The sequence below is a fragment of the Canis lupus genome, chromosome 36, assembly GCF_003254725.2.
Source record: "Canis lupus dingo isolate Sandy chromosome 36, ASM325472v2, whole genome shotgun sequence".
NCBI lineage: Eukaryota > Metazoa > Chordata > Mammalia > Carnivora > Canidae > Canis > Canis lupus.
Window position 1 is genome coordinate 16,388,458 of NC_064278.1, and position 23,270 is coordinate 16,411,727.

Genomic DNA, 23,270 nt, shown 5'->3' on the forward strand with positions numbered 1-23,270 from the left:
TGAAAAAGAAACTTACAGTCAGTTTAATGGCCTTTTCTGGAGCAACCCCTATCAGTTGTGGTATCAGACCTAGGTTAACAGAGAGAAGCATTAGCAATATGAACATACTAGATGTGAATACACAAACCTGAAAAGTAAAGATTTCTTTTTTTTTTTTTTGTAAAGATTTCCCCTGCATTATTTGCCTAGCAAACATTTTAGAGTTTTCATTAAAATATGGAAAAATGGAAAAATACATGTACTCTGTACATGTATGTAATAATTATTTATGTCAAACATAATATGCTTTCTTGAGACTATAGATTCTCTCTTAAGCATGCTTCCTTTTGGGGCAGCCCGGGTGGCTCAGTGGTTTAGTGCCGCCTTCAGTCCAGGGCCTGATCCTGGAGACTGGGGATCGAGTCCCACATCAGGCTCCCTGCATGGGGCCTGCTTCTCCCTCTGCCTGTGTCTCTGCCTGTGTCTCTGCCTCTCTCTCTCTCGTGAATAGATAAATAAAATCTTTAAAAAAAAAAAAAAAAAAAAAAAAGCATGCTTCCTTTAAAGCCTAGTTATCTAACATCTCCCAAGAAGTACCTGAGAAAGGAATGGAGCCCATGATCTTCTCTACTCCCAAACACTGCCAATAACAATGTAATCAAATTCCCTCCCTTTACAACCAACAACATACAAAGGTACAAAAACATTTTAGAGAAGCCCATGTTGTATGTTTGGAAAACCTTTGCAAGGCATGCTGTTGAACAGACCCAGATTTTGCCACAAATGATGCTATTACCTATGCAATAGCATATGGTGGCTTGGTTATTACAGAATATCAACTTCCATAATTTTCTCTTCAGAGAAAACCAGAATTCAGTACTCATTTATCTTAAAGGAAGCCAAAACTGCAAAGAAAAATGCAGTTTTAAGTATCAGTTAATGGATATCTTCGACAAGCAAAAACATATGCCTCCCGCATTCTTATTTACTAATATATGTCAAACTTAAGACTTTTCAAAAGAATCTTCTTAAAACAAAGGAAATCATTATTCTCAGAAAGTTAAATTTCCCAGGCTGGCTGCAAACTGGAAAAGAAAAAATATACAAACAATTCAACATCTGTAGATATTCATAAGGCTCAGCTTTCTAAAGCACACAGATTATCCAAATTGCTGGCGTACATTTTTTGCATACATTTTTTAAAGATGCTAACAATAAACATTCTATACCCTTTAAATCACTCAGCCATGGGGGAGTTATATATGTGTTTGCACACTCACTGCTGATCTTAAGCCTACTTTGAGGATACTGCTGAGTGATTTTCTATGAGTTGAGAGCCAGAAGTAATCATACATACAGGCTACTGTCAGTCAAACGGAATTATCAATGACAAACACAAATCTGCACACACCTTTAACGGGCAGCAGACTGATTTAAAAGAATAAATCAGCAGATGGCAGTCTTAACTTTCTAACCTTCGTGATTATGAGGACCTATTACTTTTAATCTAACTTCCATACAACCATGTCAGCATGTATATTTGTTTTACAACTTGCCTCAATAAGGCTCATGGAATTTTAATAAAGTACTGATTTATGTCATTTTATCACTATTGCCTGCAAAGAAATTTAAGCTAATCTGTCAACAATTTTGTCAATCATCTGACAGAATAATGGACCAGTTCTAAGCAATATATGACAATCTCAATAATCATAGTGTTCACATACAGGACTCCTACAATCTTCTCCCTAATACAAGAGTCTCTCATTTAAAGAACTGATTTTATCAGCTCATATCCTGAATAAAGCTAACAATCCCTCCACCTCTCCCCACCTCCAAACTTGCCATATCAGACCCATTTAACTAATATGATATCTCTCCAAAATGAAATTTTCAGTAAGCATCCATCCATTGAGAAGGCTAAAGTGTGCAGTATATATCTAGGTTACTTTCTTTTTTTTTTTCTAGGTTACTTTCTAATAGAGAACATTCTCTAACAAGTATACCAAGGAGGAAGAAAGGTTATTATTTAACAAGGAAAGACTGAAGATGACAAAGGAAAAACAACAACAACCTTAGTACCACTCAACCCTCCTTAAATTCTTCGTTAAATAAAATCTAGATATGCAGGATTTAATACAGCTTAAAATAAGCATTTCCATGCACAGATCTGCATCCTGGACAACACACACTTTTTTCCACTAGAATTTAGAGACTAGAGTTTTGAATATTTGAGTAAAATTAATTACATTCATTCTTAAGAGCAGGCTATTTGAGCCTAGTTTGATTTCAGAACCACTCTTACTCTATATAATGCCAAAAATGAACATCCTCATGACCCGTTCCTCTAAATATATCACAGATACATTTTTCACTTGAGTATCTGCAAATAATGCTAACCAGATGTATTTTTTTCCTCCTGTCTATGAGCAGACGCTTTGCACAGGTCCAATCTTTCTTTCCAAGGAAGAGGTTCTAAGCCAAACAGTTCAACAGAGCTCAGAGTGAGCTAGGGATTAATGAGATTTTGTGTGCAAACAAATAAGTATGGTAAATTACATAAACGATCTGGACTTGAGCTTGTAGAGAATATTTTCAAAGAATTCCAAGTGGCGCCCAAAGGGATTAAAAAATTAATCTCCCTCCCAAAGGAAACCCTAAATTCTAATGTGAAAACATATACATGAAAGTCATTCCCTCTCCAAAGAGAACAAGTTCCTACAAAGCCGATGGGGGTGGGGAGAATTCTACAAGGGGTTGTTGCCTCTGATGCTGACAGCACTGTGCTCAGCCTCAACTTGGTGGCAACATTCCCTGCAAAAGAAAATCTCTCTGCTTTTACTCAGTGCCTCTGAGCTAAGGGGAGGAAAGGAGAGAGAATGAGATTTGGAGCCAAAGATTTTCTTTTATTCACTTTTTTTTTTTTTTTTAACTTCAGATGACTCACTGGAAAAAAAGACTTATGAATGGTCTTCTTGGAAGAGACAAACACATCTGATACCTCTTTCAATTAAAACAAGTACATAGAGGGTAAACTTACCTTCCAGTAACAGCCTGACTTCAATTTCACAGAGAAGAGGTTCATCTCTCTTCCCTAACTCTTTGAGAAAACCATCTATTTCTTAGCTGCCATCTTTTATTTAACCTGCACACCAGTGCCTAAGTTTGTAAGAGCAGAGTGACCACAAGCCCATGTTGGAACAAATGCAGGATTTGGATTCCATGAAATATAAATATCAGGAAGAAGAAATTAAGGCTTTGTCTGTAGACTAATATTGCTAGTTACCAGCAAGAATGTAAAAAGGGAAACAAAACAACAAGAAAATAAAAAGAGAAAAACAGCTCTAGGTCTGACTGGACAGGCTACAAACTAATTTTCATAATGACGGAGTTAAGATCTGCTGCTGGAGAGATAAAATCACTAACTTCAGCAGCTGAGATATGCTTACTCACCTCGGTAGAGTCCAAAGAAGCCCTCATAACGTAAGACTTTCTTAAAACAGTCAAAGCTGTTTTTGTACATCAGCTCCCCAACAACAGAGCCAGTGCCACGCTGGTTTTGCATGCGGGTCTTCACCAGATCTATAGGATACACTGCAGTGGCTCCCACGGCTACAAATAAAACAGTTTTTAGGCTTAAAGGAGAGCGCAATTAAATGGAGGATCTTTAAGGACAACAAATCTCATCTCAAAGGACTAGAAAATAAAACACAAAAAAGAGACCATGTGTTATTTTTTTCCTTTTCTCGTACATGCTAAAGGATGACAGGCTAGCAATTGAGATCCATAAATACAGCTGCTTCAGAGAACAACTGCAGTGGATTTTCAAGTCATCACCAACATCAGATAATCAAGACTTGATTTTCTGTAACAACATGAAACTGTTTTATGTAATATATTTCTTTATATTTTCCATTTGATGCCTAAATGCTATACCTTGTACCCCTTTAAAATAACCACATATGTACACACGAGTAGCTTTAATTTTAAAACTTACTTTACTAAAGCATTTTGGTAAATTAATCTTAGCTATGAGCATAATATTGGAACTACATCTCAACATGACCCTATCCCTTTGTATAGAATTTGGTCTTTAAAAAAAAGAAAAGGCCAGGTTTTAGAGTTTCTCAGAGATTGAAAAATTTATAAAATGAATTAGTGTTATATTTTTCCACTGCTGAAAACCAAAACATGTTCTGCAACTTCTAAAACTGAAATCAAAAAGAAAAAAATAATAGTTTCATTGGTTCAGGCTTGTTTTGAAAAATCATAAGCATTTTAATCACACCTCCTAGATTCTACTCAACAAAGCAACTTCAGATTCTACACATTTTCTACAGAGAGATTTAAGCAAAAAAAAAAAAAAAAAAGTCTCTCAAATTTTGCCCAGGAGCCAGGAGGGGAGGTTCCTTTTAGCAAATAGCAGCTATAAGTCTAGATATCCTCAAGCAGTAAAAAGAGAGAGGAAAAAAACATAAGTAGAAATGCAAAGGTGAATCACCTTAGGAGGTTATTTTATTTCATAAGGTTCTGGGATTTGTAGCCCAAATCTGGATTTCCTACCTGCCCTTGCCCCCAACACCATTAACACAGTATTATTCCATTTCTTCATATGGTTCTAACCAGGATAATTAAAGTGAGTGCAGCACACATCCAGACTTTCACTTTATTACAAAGGTTTTGTCCTGAAGACAGACTGTAGCCAGAGGGGCCATGGTTGTGCTACAAGTCCTATGATCACAGGTAAAAATAAAGAACACTTTGGAAAGCTCTGCAGTCAAGTCCTACAGCAACAATAAACTGCACCTTTGCTGATCTGTCTCAGTCTGGTGAGATATTACATTAACACAAGCTTGGAACAGCACAAAGCCATGTCACTCACCTCCAGCAACTGAGCCCAGAGTGAATCTATAAGCAGACTCGGCAATCTGGAGCCAGATAGGCCTGCCTAAACCGTGAGATTGCTGTGGAGAGGAAAACATGTAAAAAAAAAAAAAAAAGGAAAAGGAAAAGGAAAAGTATAAGGCAAATTTAAAAAGCTACAATTCAGCTATTTTAAGATTTTAAAATAGATACCTTGATTAGCATTTAAAAACCACATCCAGCCAAATAGACACAGTTGCTTTTTTCTCTCCCATTTTTTTTTACAAGCCTATTAATACCTGATTTGTCTGCTCCTATTGGGGAATACACTATCATTCCAGAGAAGTGACTCTTTTAGGCAAATAAATATTTAAGGTATAAAATCTTTTTCCCCTTTCTTTACTTTAGCCAACTTAAAAATTTTAAATATTTGTAAAATGTACAAAAACTACCTCAAGGGGCACCTGGGTGGCTCAATCGGTTAAGTGTCCAACTCTTGATTTCAGCTCAGGTCATGATCTCAGGGTCCTGAGACTGAGCCCCCTGTGGGGCTCCATGGTCAGTGAAAGTCTGCTTGAGATTCTCCCTCTCTTTCTGCCCCTCTTCACCCTGCTTGCTCACTCACTGCACTCTCTCTCTAAAATAAAGTCTTCAAAAAAAAAAAAAAAAAAACCCACAACATGATTCCTAAGTCAGAGAGTACTGATCATAATCTACCTTCTCTAACAACAGAAAGTCATCACATTCCTAGGTCCATCAGTTACTGCATCAAGATCTAATGCAGCTGTTTGTGCTATCTTCCCATGCCTCACAGACATTACTTCTTTCATCAACAGCCTCTCATCTATTAGGGCTAGAGAAATCACATAACTAAGATTGTTAGAATTATATGTAAAGCAAAGCCAAGTGCTTCTCTTTGGGGCTAAAATGAAAATCTTTAATAACTATTTCAACTGTTCAGAGCCTTGGCCCCTTATTTCTGGCTTTGCAGGCTCACCACTGCAGTTATCACTAATTAACTACAGTATTTCTGACCTATGTTACTAAGCATTTCCTCTCCCAGACCCATCTATTCTCCAGTTATACCTATGCAAAGAAAACACCTGAGGGGCTTAAAAAAAAAATAAAACTAGGGATCCCTGGGTGGCGCAGCAGTTTGGCGCCTGCCTTTGGCCCAGGGCGCGATCCTGGAGACCCGGGACCGAATCCCACGTCGGGCTCCCGGTGCATGGAGCCTGCTTCTCCCTCTGCCTGTGTCTCTGCCTCTCTCTCTCTCTCTGTGACTATCATGAATAAATAAATAAAATCTTTAAAAAATAAATAAATAAATAAATAAATAAATAAATAAATCTCTGGCCTGGAGCTTGTCTATTTTTTAAAGGCTTCAAATCATTGTGCTGTGCAGTTAGGTTGAAAACTACCCATATTTATAGCTCTGACATAGAATCTGTGATGACAATGATGCAAAGGGAAAAAACCCTATTGTGACTCAGAGTGCTATTTCATAGGTATCCCACAGCACAGAGGATCTAAAATAATTGATCTATACTTGTCTTCCAGTCTTGTTCTGTAATATTTGCTTTATGAAGACAGCAGTTATACTCTATAAACAATTTGAGATGAAAGAATAAAATATTTGGTTTATCATCCAAGCAAACCTGAAAAATATTAACTTGGAATAAGCTTTTAAAAATAAACACAGAATAAAAAGCTTAGATATGCTCATTAGAATAATTTAATGGAGAGGGAATCCATGCCTAAAATCTAAAAGAAGGTAAAAAGCCAATCCACTCTGACTTGCTTTCATCTGTACAATTTCGTCAAAGCTGAATTAACCAAGCTAAATATGGCAAACCCAGATATTTACAAATAATTTGAGAAGCAGCCTACAGAAAAGTTTTATCTGCTTGTTTTGTAAATTCTGTACCACAATAAGCATGTTTACAGTTTTTAACCAAAGCATCTGATACCTAAATATTTAACGTTTGATTTTTATCTCTATAGGCAGAGATCTTTTAAAAGTTCATTATGCTTGCCAGTACTGTGGTTCAATAAATTCTAGAGTAAAAAGGAAAATAAACAATGTTTGATGAAGAGTCAAAATGAAACACTTGGAAAACCCTTGGCAAAAAAAAAAAAAAAAATTGGTAGAATATCATTATTTCAAATAATATCAGTACATATTTTATAAATCTCAACTATCAAAATATACTAAATTTACTATAATCTAATTAGGTGAAAGTATACATCTATTACATATAAAACTGAATTTAGTTTGTGGAAGAAACCATTAAAAGGTGGAAAATTACAGAGTAGTACATTATCATGATCTTGCAGGAAATACATTTTTCCTATTAAATTAGCTCAAGCAACTACACAGCCATCCATTATGTTTAATTTACATGCTGTAACAAAAGTAAGCAATTATTAGAAACTGATATTTTTATTTGAAATCTAATAATAGAACAGGATATTTTTTTTTTTAGAACAGGATATTTTAACAAAATCCTGAGTATAAGCCTAATTTGATTCATTCATAGAATAGCAAAAAATGGGCCATTCAAAAAGATAATTACTTTTTGTTCTCTTTATCACTATAATAATAATAATTTTAGACTGCTTAGAGATTTACTATCTCCTAAAGGATGAAAGTACTTTACCAAGCACTCAAGACCTGTGCCCTAATGCAGCACTCAGGGACCCAGTGTTTTTTAATCTTCTGTAAATAAACTCCATTGTGAGACCATCAGGAGGATAGAAGTCTCCATCATTCTTTTAAGTGAACAGCTCCAACAACTGTTTAGGATCGAACACTCCTGCCAGGAAGATTTTAAGCACCTAATCTCAGTATATGATTTCATTTATAAAGTCATATACATGTTCCATTGTACTACAGAAATCTAAGTGACACATGCTTATTAAATTACATATAGTATGCCTTTTAAACATATACAAAAGTAGAAATTATAAAAGAATGAGATGAAGTAAAGTGATTTTTTTTAAGTTTTATTTTCATTTATTAATCCAAAAATCTTTTTGGTTATCACTTCAATGCATTACATTGACTATGCTTCAGTGAGTTTTTTAAAAATTGTTTGAAAAAAGGGAAGCTAACCAGTTAATTCTGATACTCTGTTTCAAAGATAACAGTTGAAAACACAATGTGTATCTTCAAGGCAAAGATGTTTTTAACATCACATATTTTGAAGAAATTTAAGTAATAGCACTTTAGCTTAAATTTAAAAAACTTTAAAATCAATGTGGCTATTATGCTACCTTTTAAACACAGGCAAATACGGGTTTTTTAAAAAGTTTTTATTTAAATTCCAGTTAGTTAACACACAGTATATTAGTTTCAGTAGTACAATATAGTGATTCAATACTTCCATACATCACCCGGTCCCCAACGCAAGTGTCCTCCTTAAAATCTATCACTTATTTCACCCATCCCCACACCCACCTCACCCCTGGTAACCATTAGTTTGTTCTATCCAGTTCAGAGTCTGTTTCTTGGATAGCAAATACATTTTTAATATGCACATAAAACTTTTTTCCAAAATGGAGTTTCTCAATCACAAAACTGTGAAAATAAGCCTCATTCTCATAGATTATTATTTTCAACCATATTCCTTACAAAAAATGCTGAATTAAATTCATAAAATAAATATATATATATAAATAAATTCATAAAATAAAAGGGCTATGATCCCCGATTAGAATCAAGTAACCACTAATTTTGATATGGAAAGTCTCTCCTATGTTCAACGACATATATTTTCTTTACCGTCCTTTCATTCCTACAAAATCCTATGAAAACTGGAAGATTATAGTGCACTTTAATTCTTAGCTAAGAACATCTCTACTAATACAAAACACCTAAATGCCTTTTGGTCTCTGCCCTTATTAAACAGAATTTTTTTAAAGTACAATATATTTTAAAATAATAGTAATAAAGTACAATATATGGTCAGTAAGAAGGTTTTTTTAAACTTAGCCCTGTAACTTATGGTTCACTTGTATTCAGGTATGTAAATTAATTTAATTAATGCTATGGATTTCACTTCATGAATATTCATAAGTAGAATGCTACTGTAGCTGTCATCCCTGTTAATGACTGTGTACTGAATTTTTAGCATTTAGGCTGAAAGAAAAATACTCAGCACTAAGAAGAAGATCGCCTACCGTGAGCAAATGGGCCAAAGGAAAAGGCACTCTTTCCCTTAAGGTTATGATTATGATCATGAAAGTGATATTTAACAAGATTAATTAAGTGTTTTTCAAAGCAAAATAAGAGTTGAGGATCTCGACTGATTTTTAATCTGCTCCCTAAGTATATGTGAATGATAGGAAATGACTTGAGACCTCATTTGGATAATAGAAAGTTCTTGCGCTTTTGTTATTGAATGTACCTCATTCTATAAATGAGAATTAGGTAAGGCGAGATCATGCCCGTGAACAAGTCAAACTACCTGCCCAAACCAAGCTACTTCAGGTTTTTATGCCAACCCAAAAAAGAGAACTGCCCCCTTCAAAATAGCACACTATTAATGGAGAGAAGAAAAGGAAGGAAAACCCAATCATTTTTATACTGAACATACAAGGGGAGAAGAAAAAGGCTAGATTTTAATATCTACTGAAATGTATTATTGGAATGGCAAAATAAGCATAGAGAAAATAAAACAAAATTCTTTGCCTGCAAATCACACCTAGATTTGAATTCAATATTCTTCGCCTTACAAAACAAGATTTAAGGGTCTATAGGTTTTTTGTTTTGTCTTTTAGATACCACATGTAAGAGAATCAAATGGTATTTGTCTTTTAACTTGTTTTTTTTTTTTTTTTTTTTTTTACTAACTTATTTCACTTAGCATAATACTCTCTAGGTCCATCCATGGTGACACAAATGGCAAGATCTCACTCTTTTTTTATGGCTGAATAATATTCGTGTGTGTGTGTGTGTGTGTGTGTGTGTGCGTGTGAGCATGTGTGTATACATACCACATCTTTCTTATCCATTCATCTACTGATGGACACTTGGGTTACTTCCATATCTTGGCTGTTGTATATAGTGGTTGCCAGAGGAAAGGTGGGGGGATGGGCAAAAATAGATAAAGGGGATTAAGCAGTACAAACTTCCGGTTATAAAAATAAATACATCACAGAGATGAAAAGTACAGCATAGGAAATATAGTCAGTAATATTTTAAGCTATGTTAGTAAACATATTAACACTGAAAAAATCTCCTTTTGAAATATATATTTTATTTCAAAGCAAATTTTTATAACTGTACACTACAAAATGCAAAATTAAATTCACTGTGCTCTTTAAATATTTCAATGCCTCGATGATTTAATAATTTTATTATATTTTATAAATCAATGAGTTGGAATAAATCTATTTTTTAAAGGATCTGAGAACATACAGGGGAAATATACTTTGATGACAGCAGGTAAGAATTTTTTTGCTTTTTTTTTAAGGAAGCTAAACTGTAATGGGTTATAGATATATTTTAATCTACAGGGAGCTTTATTCCATTCCAGGAAAAGAAAGTATTAACATAAAATGTAGATATAAAAGCAATATTTTCTATCTTCAATCTACTTATCTGACTAAAAAGTACTTGTTTATTATGTAAAGTAGAACTGGAAATTCTAATTAGCTTCAGAGGCAGAATCATTCCATGGAGCTCAAGTAGAAGAAAATTTCCTACCAAAATTTCCCAGAGTGAACCACACTCACATGCCTGATCTTTCACTAGCACATGTAGCTATTCATCTGTGGCAGCAATGAAGAAAAAAAAAGAGTTGGGGTCTTTCTGTGGCATGCCTATTTAGTTTTCCTCTCTCCTTATTTCTGGTCTTTTTCCTGTCTGCCCAAACCCTTTCAATGTCTCCTAGGGCACCATAGTCCCCTAAGGAATCATGTGGGACATAGACCTCATCTAGTAGAGCAGGGAAATAACAGGAGGACAGGCAGTAGCCCTCCTAACCCTCCTCCACACACAAAGCCATGTGACCATCACTACAAATGAAGCTTCCTCCAAGTCTTACAGAAGTTAAGAGTTTCAATTTAAAACAAGACTTAAAAAAAACCCAAAACCAGTTCCATTCTATAATTTTTTTTTCCATTCTACTCTTCCACAAAGTATCATGGGGTTTATTTTCCCATTAAAATAGTATTTTTGAAATCAGAAATGAGACTGTATTAACTTTGTGGGACTCAGAAGCTACTGTTTAAATCACTCTTTAAGAAAAAATGATAATATTTTATTAAAAATGCAATAATAGTCAAAGTTTTCTTTCTGGTTCATTAATTACATAGTGTTCCTGTGTTATAATCTATAAAACACAATCTCAGTGAAAGATTTACTTCATTAGAAGAATGTTTTGTATTTTAAAAACCCTATAAATATCAGCCTAATGATTCAAAAGGAACTTAACACTAATATTTAAATGTCACTATACAAATGAAAGGCAAAGACTGCTAGTTCTAGGGAGAAGGAAGTCAAGCCCATGTATGTTTGCTCTCTTATTTTCCTTATCTTAATAGCTAAAATTAAAAAAACAAAAAACATAAATTTAGTCCCCCATAAAAATACTTCATGAGGGCAGGGGTAACAGTTCTATAAAGGTAATCTGTGAGCTAAGTAGAGCTTCTTTCTGGAAAGTAGTCTTTAATTTTCATAGCATTCAGAAGCTCTAAGCTGTCATGTACATAGGATTCCAGCATTTCTGAAGGTGGTTCTACCTCCTACCTGTCTCTGGAGCTCTGCCAAGTTGTAAGGTAAGGCCCCCTCAGCCAACGGTGCTATTCTCTCAATATCTGCCAAAGTCAAGCGCCTTCAGGCAAAAATAGGAGAAAGGAAAATTGTTAGACACCAACACTCTCATACCAAGATCATATTTCTTCAGAAAAAAAAAAAAGGATCGGAGAAAAGAACTGTGCTTTAAAAGTACTTTTTCCCTATTCACACAGATCATGAAGATAAATAAAGGCCCAAGTTCCCACAACAGAAAGCAAAGACCTCAGAAAAAAATATGTAGAGTGCACAAAGTTAATAATACTCTATGATAGATAATAAAAATAAAAAACTAATTTTTACCGGAAGTATCGACTTTGACAGTTAATACATACTAACCATATCACTTTAGTGTACATATTTAATGCACAGGCACAAAGTACTTTGAGAAGGATAAACACACAAAAGTGATCAATATTGGTGGTCTTTAAAGAAAGGCACAAAAGGTAGAAGAGAGTTTTTACAGCACCCTCTTTTTAAACTCCAAGTTTCAAAACATGCATTACTGTTTTCAAAAAAATTATTTAAAAATCAATACATTCCATGAACAAGGTAGATCACTTCAGACCCAGTTTTGAGAAGCACTTTTTTGAAACTGTTTTTTTCATGAAGGAAGGCTCAGAATCTTTACTAAAAATATGAATTCTACATGGATGAGACATGGCCTGATACTTCATGTCAGTCACGAAAGATAGGCTGGTACGTTTAGTGTCACCTCCAGCCCAACAATTCATTATGTAGCATGAAGGCAATAAATCACCCAGGTGTGGGGGGTTTGGGGGGCTCAGTTGGTTAAGTGTCTACCTTCAGCTCAAGTCATGATCCTGGGGTCCTGGGATTGAGCCCTGCATCGGACTTCCTGCTCAGTGAGGAGTCTGCTTCTTCCTCTCCCTCTGTCCTTCCCCCTCTGCTTGTGCATGCTCTCTCTCTCGCAAGCTAATAAATAAAATCTTTAAAAATTTTTTTTAAAAATCACCCATGTATACTCAGCTTCTACTAGTCCTCAGGTCCAGGTATTCCTATACTTAACTACTAAAGGCATCTAAAAAATCTTACCACTTAATAAAGCATAAGTCCTCATTACACAAACCCTGCCAGAGATAAAGGTTTTTCTTTTCGATTTGCAAAAGAACTTTGCAAATTAAAAACTCTCAATATGCTTTGTTTTTTTAATGTATAAAATGGAGGCATAAAACTCTGAGCTTGTCCATGATGCTAACTATGATAATAATGTCACAGGCGTATTTCACGAAAATGATACCCTCCAACACAAAATGACATTTACCATTCAGTAAAATGACCATTTACAATGAACCAAAAAGATAAGGCTCCTGAACATGTAGTTCAGTTTATTTGATAAATTTAGGCAAATTTTCACAAGTATCTTACATTTAATCCAGTACAGTTGAAATCCATTTTTCCCATCCTTCTCTTTCTTCTTACTCCCTGACTCACTATTTTCTTCCTTCCTCCATTTCCCTCTCTCAGGCCCCTTAAGCCCTTGCTCTTTCCTTTTACCTCCCTTTCTCCATCTCTTCCCTCTCCTCCTCTTGCTCTCTCTCCCTTTCCCTCTATCCATCTCCCCAACCTAAAAGTCTGTTTTCCTCTGTCTCTCCCTCCTTCCTTGTTACTCATATTGCCTATCTCTCTTGGAATTTGCAGACTGAATTAACTACTGTTAAAATGAACAGAAAGCATACCCCTGCTTCACGTGTTAAACTAACTGTCCTAAAATAAATATCATAAAGAATTATTAGAATAGTTACCCTGTAGCATTATATAAGTCGGCAAGTTGGTAGAGGATATCAATTTCTAGTGGAGTGACCTGTCCATAGCGTATGGCACTCTGGGCAAATTCCTCTAAAAGAAAAAGAAAGTATTTAAAAATCTTAGCAGATTCTTCATATGCTTCTACTTTAACCAACCATAATCTGAAAGCTAAAGACATCTTAGTATTATTTTAAAAATCTAAAACTGAATTTAAATACTTAATTTCAACTATGAAATTCTGAAAGTTGGCAAAAGATAAAATGTTAACATCACAAACAGCAAAAACAGATACTTTAATTTCAAAGATAAAACAGTCTCTTCAGAATCCTCTCTCTTATCTTGTATATTTGCTTTGATCTCCACCGTTACAAGATAAAAAAGAACTAGTTATTCTCCAATCACCTAAAACACCCTGTTACAATATAGCAAAAAGAGTAAGTGTGCCCATCTTTCTGTGGCAACTCTTTCTTAGAACATACAAGCTGCTGCCACACTGCCACTGACCAGTTTGACAGATTGGGCCAAGGTTCTTTTCAAAACCGTCAAAGCCACTTTTCCATTCCTGACCCCAGCATCCCATTAATTCCACCTGGATTTTTGGAGACCATTATGGCTCAAGTGAAGCATGCACATATAACAACATATTTTCTAGATCCGGCTTCAGAGCAGTAAACTTAGATCAACTTCATGCCCTAGACAAAGAAAAGTGAAGGGAAGCCCTGGTGGCTCAGCAGTTTAGCGCAGCCTACAGCCCAGGGTGTGATCCTGGAGACCCAGGATCGAGTCCCATGTCAGGCTCCCTGCATGGAGCCTGCTTCTCTCTCTGCCTCTCTCTCTCTCTCTCTCTCTGTGTGTGTGTGTGTATCTCTCATGAATAAATAAATAAAATATTTAAAAAAAAAAAAAAAGAAAAGTGAAAATGTAGATCGAAATCAATATGTATTTTTAAACTCTTACCCTTTGTGACTTCAACATCTTTCCTTGTGCCAGCTAGAGTGCTATATATCTTACGGACAAGCTCCATGTTATTCAGTAAGGAGTTAAATGCATTGAAGTAGGAGAAGCTAACCTGATGTGAGATACTTCCTCCAGCTGCCTAGGAAATGACAACACGAGAAGTTTAAAAAGCAAATGAAAACAAAAAGAAAAAAACATGTTTAAAGACACACTACACTTTTCTCAAAAGAAGATCCAAAGGAGTCTTCATTATTAAAGTGATTAACAACCAGTCCATAAATATAGAGAAAGTATCGTACTGAAACACTCAGTGCATTTCACGCCCTCAGGGAGGTCTATGTAATTTAGGTTTTAAGGAAGAAAGCAACATCTGGAAGTTGGACTTCATGGTTCATCTACCTATAAGGTCAGAAACAACAAATACAATTATCACAGATCAAAAACAATGGTTATTTAAACAGGATTTTCCAGATCCTCAACTATGGAACTCTTGCTAGTCCAGGATAATTCAAACATCAGTGTACAACATAAGGAGTATTTTTTAAACTCGTTTTTATTCTTATATACATACACAAAAAACTTTACATTATAAGACTATTTCACTGTAGCAACTCTCCTTATCTTTTTTTTTTTTTTTTAAGGCCACTGTTATAATTAAGATATTTAACTTCTGTGCTGGGCTCTGAATCTGCATCGTCAAAGATACAACTATCAAAAACTCCAAAAAATGTAGAGAAATCTAGGGAGGATTCATTCACCATAAAGTACATCTTTAGTGGAATAGGGCAGAAGAGGCTTTCTCATGCCTGGGGAGTAATGAGGGGCAATGTGGCCTTCATTACCCTGGTAGGGTGAGGAGATAAGTTCTCCCTCTTCCACCAGCTGGATATAAATTCAAAAGAGAATTTTTTTCATAGTTTTTAAAAGCCTAAATTCTAAGCCAGGAGTCAGAGGAACCCATATGATTGAAAACATTCTCTATTAAAAACTCAAAGAAATACTTATGGAAATACCAGCATGACCTTAATCATAAAGGTCCACTAAGAATAGTGTAGGTAATGATGGGCAAATGCACCCATCCCTCACACACATGCCTTAACCCAAATATAGATGAATGTATATTAGCCTGAATTTGGATGCCAGTGACCCAAAAGCAGAACTCAAATTATTTAATACATTCCTTCAGGGACTGAAATGCCATTTGGTAAACTGAAGCTATAAGTCTACGTAAGCCAATTGGAAAAGATTAAATGGGTTCCCTCACTCCAAGGCACTGAGTGAGTCCTTTTCTCCAGGATTTTCTTTCAGTCCCTCCCCACTTTTCTTTCCTTCCTTCTCTCATTTTTTGGCTGGGGTATGAGGTAAGGGTTCAGGGAGTGGGAGATGGGTGTCAAGGAGGTGAAATGTGTAGGACAAAGTGACATGCTCCATGTTCAAATTCACTGAAGAAAAAGAACAGAAGTTGATCTTTCTACCCCAGTCTAAATCAGGGATAATGATCTTCAGCTGAAACAACAAAAGCACTCATTGGCTTCCCTCCATTGAAAACAAGCAGCAATCAAAAACTTATACATAAGTACAATGCATGAACAAGAAAACTGGTAAGTGAGGAAAGTTTCACCACTCTTTGTGAGGAAGTGAATGACATCAGTTTGCTATTGGTCCAGATGATTACTTTGTAGAGATTAGCAGTTTGACAGAACAAAAAAAAAAAAAAAAAAAACCGTCTGGTCCATGCAGACTGAATGCACAGGTGAAGGGGCAGAGAGAGGAGGGAGCCACAGAGGCTGATGCCCACATATTTCCTCCATACCTTCTGCCACGGCCATGGTTATTAAAACAGTGTAGAGGCCAGTGATGATTCCTCTAGCAAACAGCACCCTGCAGGCAACAAAGGAAGGAGCCATCTTTATAGCAAGGCTTTGGGAGCCTAGTGGGATGGAAAGAGGCCAAGGTGAAGGCAGTAATGTCTGGGCAAGGTCCTGCCCACTGGGAAAAGGTAATTATACACCCTTGTCTATAAACCCTGTTTTCTTTAGTTGGACTCTGTAAATGGAAATAAATAATTTGAAAATATAGGACAGCAAGACGGTGGCTCTGAAACAGCTATGATAAGGGGAAAGACTATTCACCATCACCCCCACTTCCCTTACACAAACCTGTTTACCTTCTACATCCAAACATAAAGTTAGAATAGTTGAGAGTCAGATGGGTCCAAGGAGGCAAGCCAGGACCCAACAGTTCAAAATTTTTAAGGAAACAGAAAATGAGATACTTGCTTTCTACTTACTGAAACTAAGTTCTCCTCCACAAAGGGAGTAAGCATGTGAGATCGAATGGTAACCATGATGTCACTGAAATCCAGACCGGAAATCACACCACTTTTGCTTTTGTCTTTCAGTGCAAAGGCTTGTCTTGCATGTTCCAATTGTAGCTCCTGGAGAGAGAAGTTAGAAACAGGACATTAGATTGGTCAAAGCACATTGCAACTGCATTTTTTGAAAAGGACAGATATTCTTCCCATAAGTGCACTTACTATAGAAATGAACACTGCACAGCTCTGAATTTACAATTAAAACTTTTTGATTTCTCTTAAAAGGAACATGTTTTCCTTAAAATGTACTACACAGTATTCATCAGGAAGAACAAAGCACAGCATGGAAATAAGGAAAAAGGGAGGAGAAAAAAAAAAACCCTTTATTTACTTGAAAAGTTTCCAGCACTGAAAACAGTTCTTAATTTTTAAAATGTATTCTCTTCTGCTTGAAGGCATTTTTATCCAAGAGTAATTTCTGAATTAAAAGTTTAGATTCAGGATGCCTGGGCAGCTCAACGGTTGAGCGTCTGCCTTGGGCGCAGGTCACAATTCTGGTGTCCTGGGATTGAGTCCCGCATTGGGCTCCCTGTAGGGAAACTGCTTCTCCCTCTGTCTGTGTCTCCACCTCTCTCTCTGTGTCTCTCATGAATAAATAAAATCTTAAAAAAAAAAAAAAAAAAAGGCAAGCTATGTTCAATATGCTCTAGATGTCAGCTGTAATATTTAATGTTATTTAAAACTTAATTCTTATTTTCTTTTAAGGGATAGCTTTTCTACATGTGGGTGCTCAAATGAAATCTGAGGAATGCATTCTTTGACCACAACAAAATTCACACGCAAGAAAGTGCCCGCCTCCTCCTCTAAAAGAAGCAATACATTTGCTCATAATCTCTTTCTCAAACAAAGCAAGTTTTTAAAATATTTTTTCTTAGCAGGTTGGCAGGCTAGAGACAAGTATATCAAATCTAAATCTACTACTAAATCTTTCAATAGTTGTAACTTTAAAAAAATCAAACTATAACACTGAGGAAAACATCTAAACTCTTTAACATCTATCATCAAAAATTTAACTATTTGGATTTTCTTGAAAAGAGCAACAGGAGTGGAAAAACTGAAACTCAACTGGTAAATATGAAAGACAAAGAGTACAAATAAACACCCAGCATGATATAACAAAGTTTTCTCTTCCCCTTCTTTTTTAAAATTTCAACTCTATCAAGATAAAATTAACAAAATCATAAAGTGTGCAACATGGGACACACTGGGAAAGATTAAGTAACACATCCATCACCTCACATAGTAGTTATTACCTTTTTGTATGAGAACACTCAAGTTCCACTCTTAGTAAATTTCAATCATACGGGGGTGCCGGGGGGTATATAGTCAAACATCCAACTTTTTTTTTTTTAAGATTTTATTTATTTATTCACGAGAGACACAGAGAGAAAGGCAGAGACAGAGACAGAGGGAGAAGCAGGCTCCCCATGGGGAACCCAATGTGGGACTCAATCCCAGGACCCCAGGATCATGAACTGAGCCAAAGGCAGATGCCCAACCACTGAGTCACCCAGATGCCCCAAGCGTCCAACTCTTGATTTAGGCTCAGGTTGTGATCTCTGGGTGCTGAGATTGAGCCCTGCATCTGGCTCTGCTCTGAGCAAAGAGTCTAAGACTCTCTTCTCCCTCTGCCCCATGCTTTCTCTAAAATAAACAAAATCTTTAAAATTTTTTTCAATTATAAAATACAGCATTATTAACCATAGTCACCATGATACACAGTACATCCTCAGACCTTACTTGTTATAATTGAAAGTTTGTACCCTTTTTCCAGCTTCTCCTGCTTTCTCTCACTACCACTCCACCCCCAATCCAGCCTCTGGTAACCACAATCCTACCTTGTGTTTCTTTTTTTTTTTTTTTAATTATTTATTTATTAATGACAGACAGACAGAGGCAGAGAGACACAGGCAGAGGGAGAAGCAGACTCCATGCAGGGAGCCCGACGTGGGACTCGATCCTGGGTCTCCAGGATCACACCCCAAGCTGAAGGTGGCGCTAAACCGCTGGGCCACCGGAGCTGCCCTTACCTTGTGTTTCTATGTGTCCAACTTTTTTTTAAAGATTCTACATAGAAGTGATACTTTGTAATATGGCTTTCTCTGATTTATTTCACTTAGTATAATACCTTCCAAATTCATCTAAGTTACCACACATGACAGGACTTCCTTTTTTTAGAATGAATAATAATCGTGTGTGTGTGTGTGCGCACACCCATACACATTTCCTTTATCCACTCATCTGCTAATGAACACTAAGGTTTCTATACCTTGGCTATTGTGATAGTGCTACAATAAACATGAGAGTACAACTATCTCTTTGAAATAGTGATTTTTGTTTCCTTTGGATACATACCCAGAAGTGGGATTGCTGGATCATAAGGTGGTTCTATTTTTAATTTCTTCATGAACCTCCATACTGTTTTCCATAGTGGCTGTACCAGTTTACATTCCCACCAACAATGTACAAGGGTTCCCTTTTCTCCACATCCTTGCCAGCATGTGTTGTCTCTGGTCTTTTTGATGGCATCCTAACAAATATGAAGTAACATCTTGTGGTTTTAATTTGCATTTCCCTGGTGATTAGTGAGGTTGAGCAACTTCTCATATACCTCCTAGCTATTTGTATGCCTTCTTTGGGAAAATGTCTATTCAGGTCCCTTGCCCATTTTTAATTATTGTTCGAAGGATTTCTTTGTACATTTTGGAAAAAATCATTCAAGTCCCTTGCCCATTTTTATTTTTATGTATGTATGTGCGTTATGTATGTATGTATGTACATTTTATGTATGTATGTACGTTACTGAGTTGTAAAAGTTCCTCCTATATTTTGGCTATTAATCCCTTATTAGATATGTGGTTTGCAAATGGCTGGCCTTTTCATTTTGTTGATGGATTTCTTTACCATGAAGTTTTTCACATTGGTGTGGTCCTACTTATTTATTTTTGCTTTTCTGCCTTTGCTTTTGGTGTCAAGTTCAAAAAATCATTGCCAAGACTGAAGTCAAGAAGCTTACCCACTTTCTCCTAAGAGTTTAAAGTTTCAGGTCCTACGCTCAAGTTTTTAATCATTTTGAGTTGCTTTCATGTATGACATAAGATCTGAGTTCATTCTTTTGCACGTGGATCCAGCTTTCCCAACACTTTTTATTGAAAATACTACCCTTCCTCCATTGTATATTCTTAACTCTTTTGTCAGAAATTAACCATATATGCATAGGTTTATTTCTGGGCTATTTTGTTCCATTGATCTATATGTTTGTTTTTGACAACACTGCTGTTTTGAGTACTATACTTCATAATATAGTTTGAACTCAGAAAGTGTGTTGTCTCCAGCTTCGTTCTTCTCAAAATTGCTTTGACTATTTGGGGTCTTTTGTGGTTCCATACAAATCTTAGGACTGTTTTCTATTTCTGTGAAAAGTGCCATTGGAATTTTGATAGTGACTGTGTTGAATCCATAGGTCGCTTTGGGTAATATGGACATTTTAACAATATTAATTCTTCAAATAAGTGGACTCAATTATTTTTCCATTTGTGTCTTCATCTTTTTTCATCAATGTCTTACAGTTTTTAGTGACCAGATTTTCTACTTTCTTGGTTAAATTTATTCATAGGTATTTGATTCTTTTTTTTTTTTTAAAGATTTTATTTATTTATTCATAGACAGAGAGAGAGGCAGAGATACAGGCAGAGGGAGAAGCAGGCATCATACAGAGAGCAACGTGGGACTCGATCCAGGGTCTCCAGGATCACGCCCTGGGCTGTAGGCGGCGCTAAACCGCTAAGCCACCGGGGCTGCCCTTGATTCTTTTTGATGTTCTACAAATAGGACTGTTTTCTTAATTTCTCTTTCCAACAGTTCATTGTCAATGTACATAAATGCAATTGTCTTTGTATATTGATTTTGTACTCTGAAACTTTCCTGAAGTCATTTATTAGTTCTAATAGTTTTTGGTGTGTGTGTGGAGCAGGAGGAGAATGTATAGTCTTTTAGGGTTTTCTATATATAATATCATGTCATCTGCAAAAAGGGACAATTTTATTTCTTCCCTCCTAATCTGGATGTCTTTTATTTCTTTTTCTTGACTAATTGCTCTGGCTAAAACTTGGCAGTACTTTTTTGAATAAAAGTGGTAAGAGTTGGCACCCCTGTCTTTTCCTGATCGTAGAGCAAAAACATTCAGCTTTTCACTGTTGAGCATAATGTGAGCTATGGGCTTGTCATAATTTGCCTTTATGATGTTGAAGTATGTTCCATCTATACCTAATTTTCTAAACATTTTTATCATGAAAGGATACTGAATTTTGTAAAATGTAATTGTAAATGTAATGTAAATGCTTTTACATTTACAATCTAGTGAGATCATGATTTTTATTCTCCATCTTGTTAATGTAGTGTATCACATTTAATGATGTGCATATGATGAATCATCCTTGCATTCCAGCAAATAAATACCACAGTTCATGATGTAAGCTCCTTTTAATGTACTATTAAATTCAGTTTACTAATATTTTGTTGAGGCTCTTTGTGTATATCTTCATCAGGAATACTGACCTGTAATTTTCTTTTCTTGAAGTGTCCTCATCAGGATTAACACTGGTCTTGTAAAGTGCATTTGGAAGAAGTATACCCTCCTCTTCTATTTTTTGGAAGTTTGAGAAACATTGGTATTAACTCTTCTTTAGATGTTTGGTAGTATTACCAGGGAAGCCATCAGGTCCTATACTTTTCTTTGTGGGGAAGTTTTTAACTACTGATTTAATCTCTTTACTAATAATTGGTCTGTTTATATTTTTTAAAATTTCTTCATGATTCAGAATTGGTAGGGTGTATGTTTTTAGAAATTTATCTATTTCTGTTAGGTTATCTCATTTGTTGGCATATAAATGTTCACAGTGGTTTCTTATGATCCTTAGTATTTCTGTTATCAATTGTAATGTCTATTTCTAAGTCCTTTTTCCCCAGTCTAGCTAAACATTTGTCAATTTTGTTTAGCTTAAAAAAAAATACAGCTCTTAGTTTCATTGATCTTTTCTACTGTCTCCCTTGTCATTATATGTCATTTATTTCTGCTTTGACTTTTGTTATTTTCTTTTTTCTGCTGACTTTGGCTTTGGTTTATTCTTCTCCTTCTAGTTCCTTGAGATGTAAAGGAAGGTTGAGCTCTTTATTTTTTCTTAATGTGTGAGTTAATTACTATAAACTTCCCTCTTAGAATTGCTTTTGCTGCATCACATACATTTTGGTATGTTGTGCTTTCATTTTCATTTGTCTCAAGATTTTTTTTACTTTTCTTTTGATTTATTCTAAGATCCATTAACTATTCAGGTGTATGTTGTATAATCTCCACATATTTGTGAATTCTGTCCTCTTCCACTTTCTTCATTCTCCCTACTCACTCCATCTTCCTATCACCTCTGTACTAACCATATCACCTTTCAAATGAAGCAGGAATGTTAGGTCTTCATTTCAACCTTATAATGTGATTGAAAGAATTCCCTACAGAAAGGATATTCCTAAGCAGCATCAGAAACAGACACGACACAGGTCCACTCTCTATCTTATATATGTTTTCCTTCACTCCTTTTTCATGGTTTTTGTCATTTCTTTGTCTTCTTCATATATAGGTCACAGCCTCTCAGAAATATCCAGTGGCAACCATGGACATAATAAAGTCTTATTAATGACACTCAGTACTGAGAAAATGTGGACCTTTATATTAAAGCAGAATTCTCATTGCAAGAATAATGCTAGAAGAATAGATTTTATTTTATTTTTTTTTTAGGTTAACAATTAGAGAACTCCTATGTATCTTTTAAAGATACACAGTGAAAATCATAGATGAAACTATAGAATGTACGGGATTGGCTTCCAAATGATCCAGGAAGGAGCATAGTGGAATACAGACAAAAATAGAATATAGACAAAAATAAGAGTGGCCAACAGTTACTAACTGGTAAGATGGTTGATGGGTACACGGAAGTTCATTAAACTCTTCTATTTTTAAATATATTTGAAGTCTTTCAAAATAAAAAGTTTAAAAATTAACATAAAGGATTCAAATGAGAAGCAAAAAACAAAGGGAAAAAAGGAAGCTTCATATCTAAAGTTCTAAGGTTTATGTAATATAGTTAATATATCAGGGTAGAATTAGATATTGTAAAATATATTCAGTAAATGCAAGGGAATCAAAGACAAGAGCAAACCATCTTTGGAGAAATCTTAAAAAATACAAGTTGGAAGAACATTTCCTTTTTCTTATTTTTTTTCTTTCAAGATTTTATTTATTTTTTATTTTATTTATTTATTCATGAGAGACACATAGAGAGAGGCAGAGACACAGGCAGAGGGAGAAGCAGGCTCCCGGCAGGAGGCCCTATGTGGGATGCAAATTACAATCTGAGCCAAAGGCAGACACTCAACCACTGAGCCACCCAGGCGTCCCTCAAGATTTTATTTAAACTCAAGTTTGTTCACATATAGTGTAGTATTAGTTTCAGGGGTCATTTTCTTTTTTAAATAAAT

General features: G+C 35.5%; 1 protein-coding gene across 4 annotated transcripts in view; it reads right to left on the reverse strand.

Moving 5' to 3' along the window:
- SLC25A12 (solute carrier family 25 member 12) overlaps positions 1–23,270 on the reverse strand; it is a 206,338-nt gene that overhangs the window by 31,082 nt on the left and 151,986 nt on the right. For all 4 annotated transcript variants that reach the window (XM_025460184.3, XM_025460180.2, XM_025460181.3 and 1 more), the window contains 7 exons: positions 16,659–16,805; positions 14,369–14,507; positions 13,408–13,501; positions 11,597–11,681; positions 4,862–4,943; positions 3,433–3,591; positions 17–69 (listed from right to left, as the gene is read on the reverse strand). In XM_025460184.3, coding sequence (XP_025315969.1) covers positions 17–69; positions 3,433–3,591; positions 4,862–4,943; positions 11,597–11,681; positions 13,408–13,501; positions 14,369–14,507; positions 16,659–16,805 — 759 coding nt within the window. The remainder of the gene's footprint in view (positions 1–16; positions 70–3,432; positions 3,592–4,861; positions 4,944–11,596; positions 11,682–13,407; positions 13,502–14,368; positions 14,508–16,658; positions 16,806–23,270) is intronic.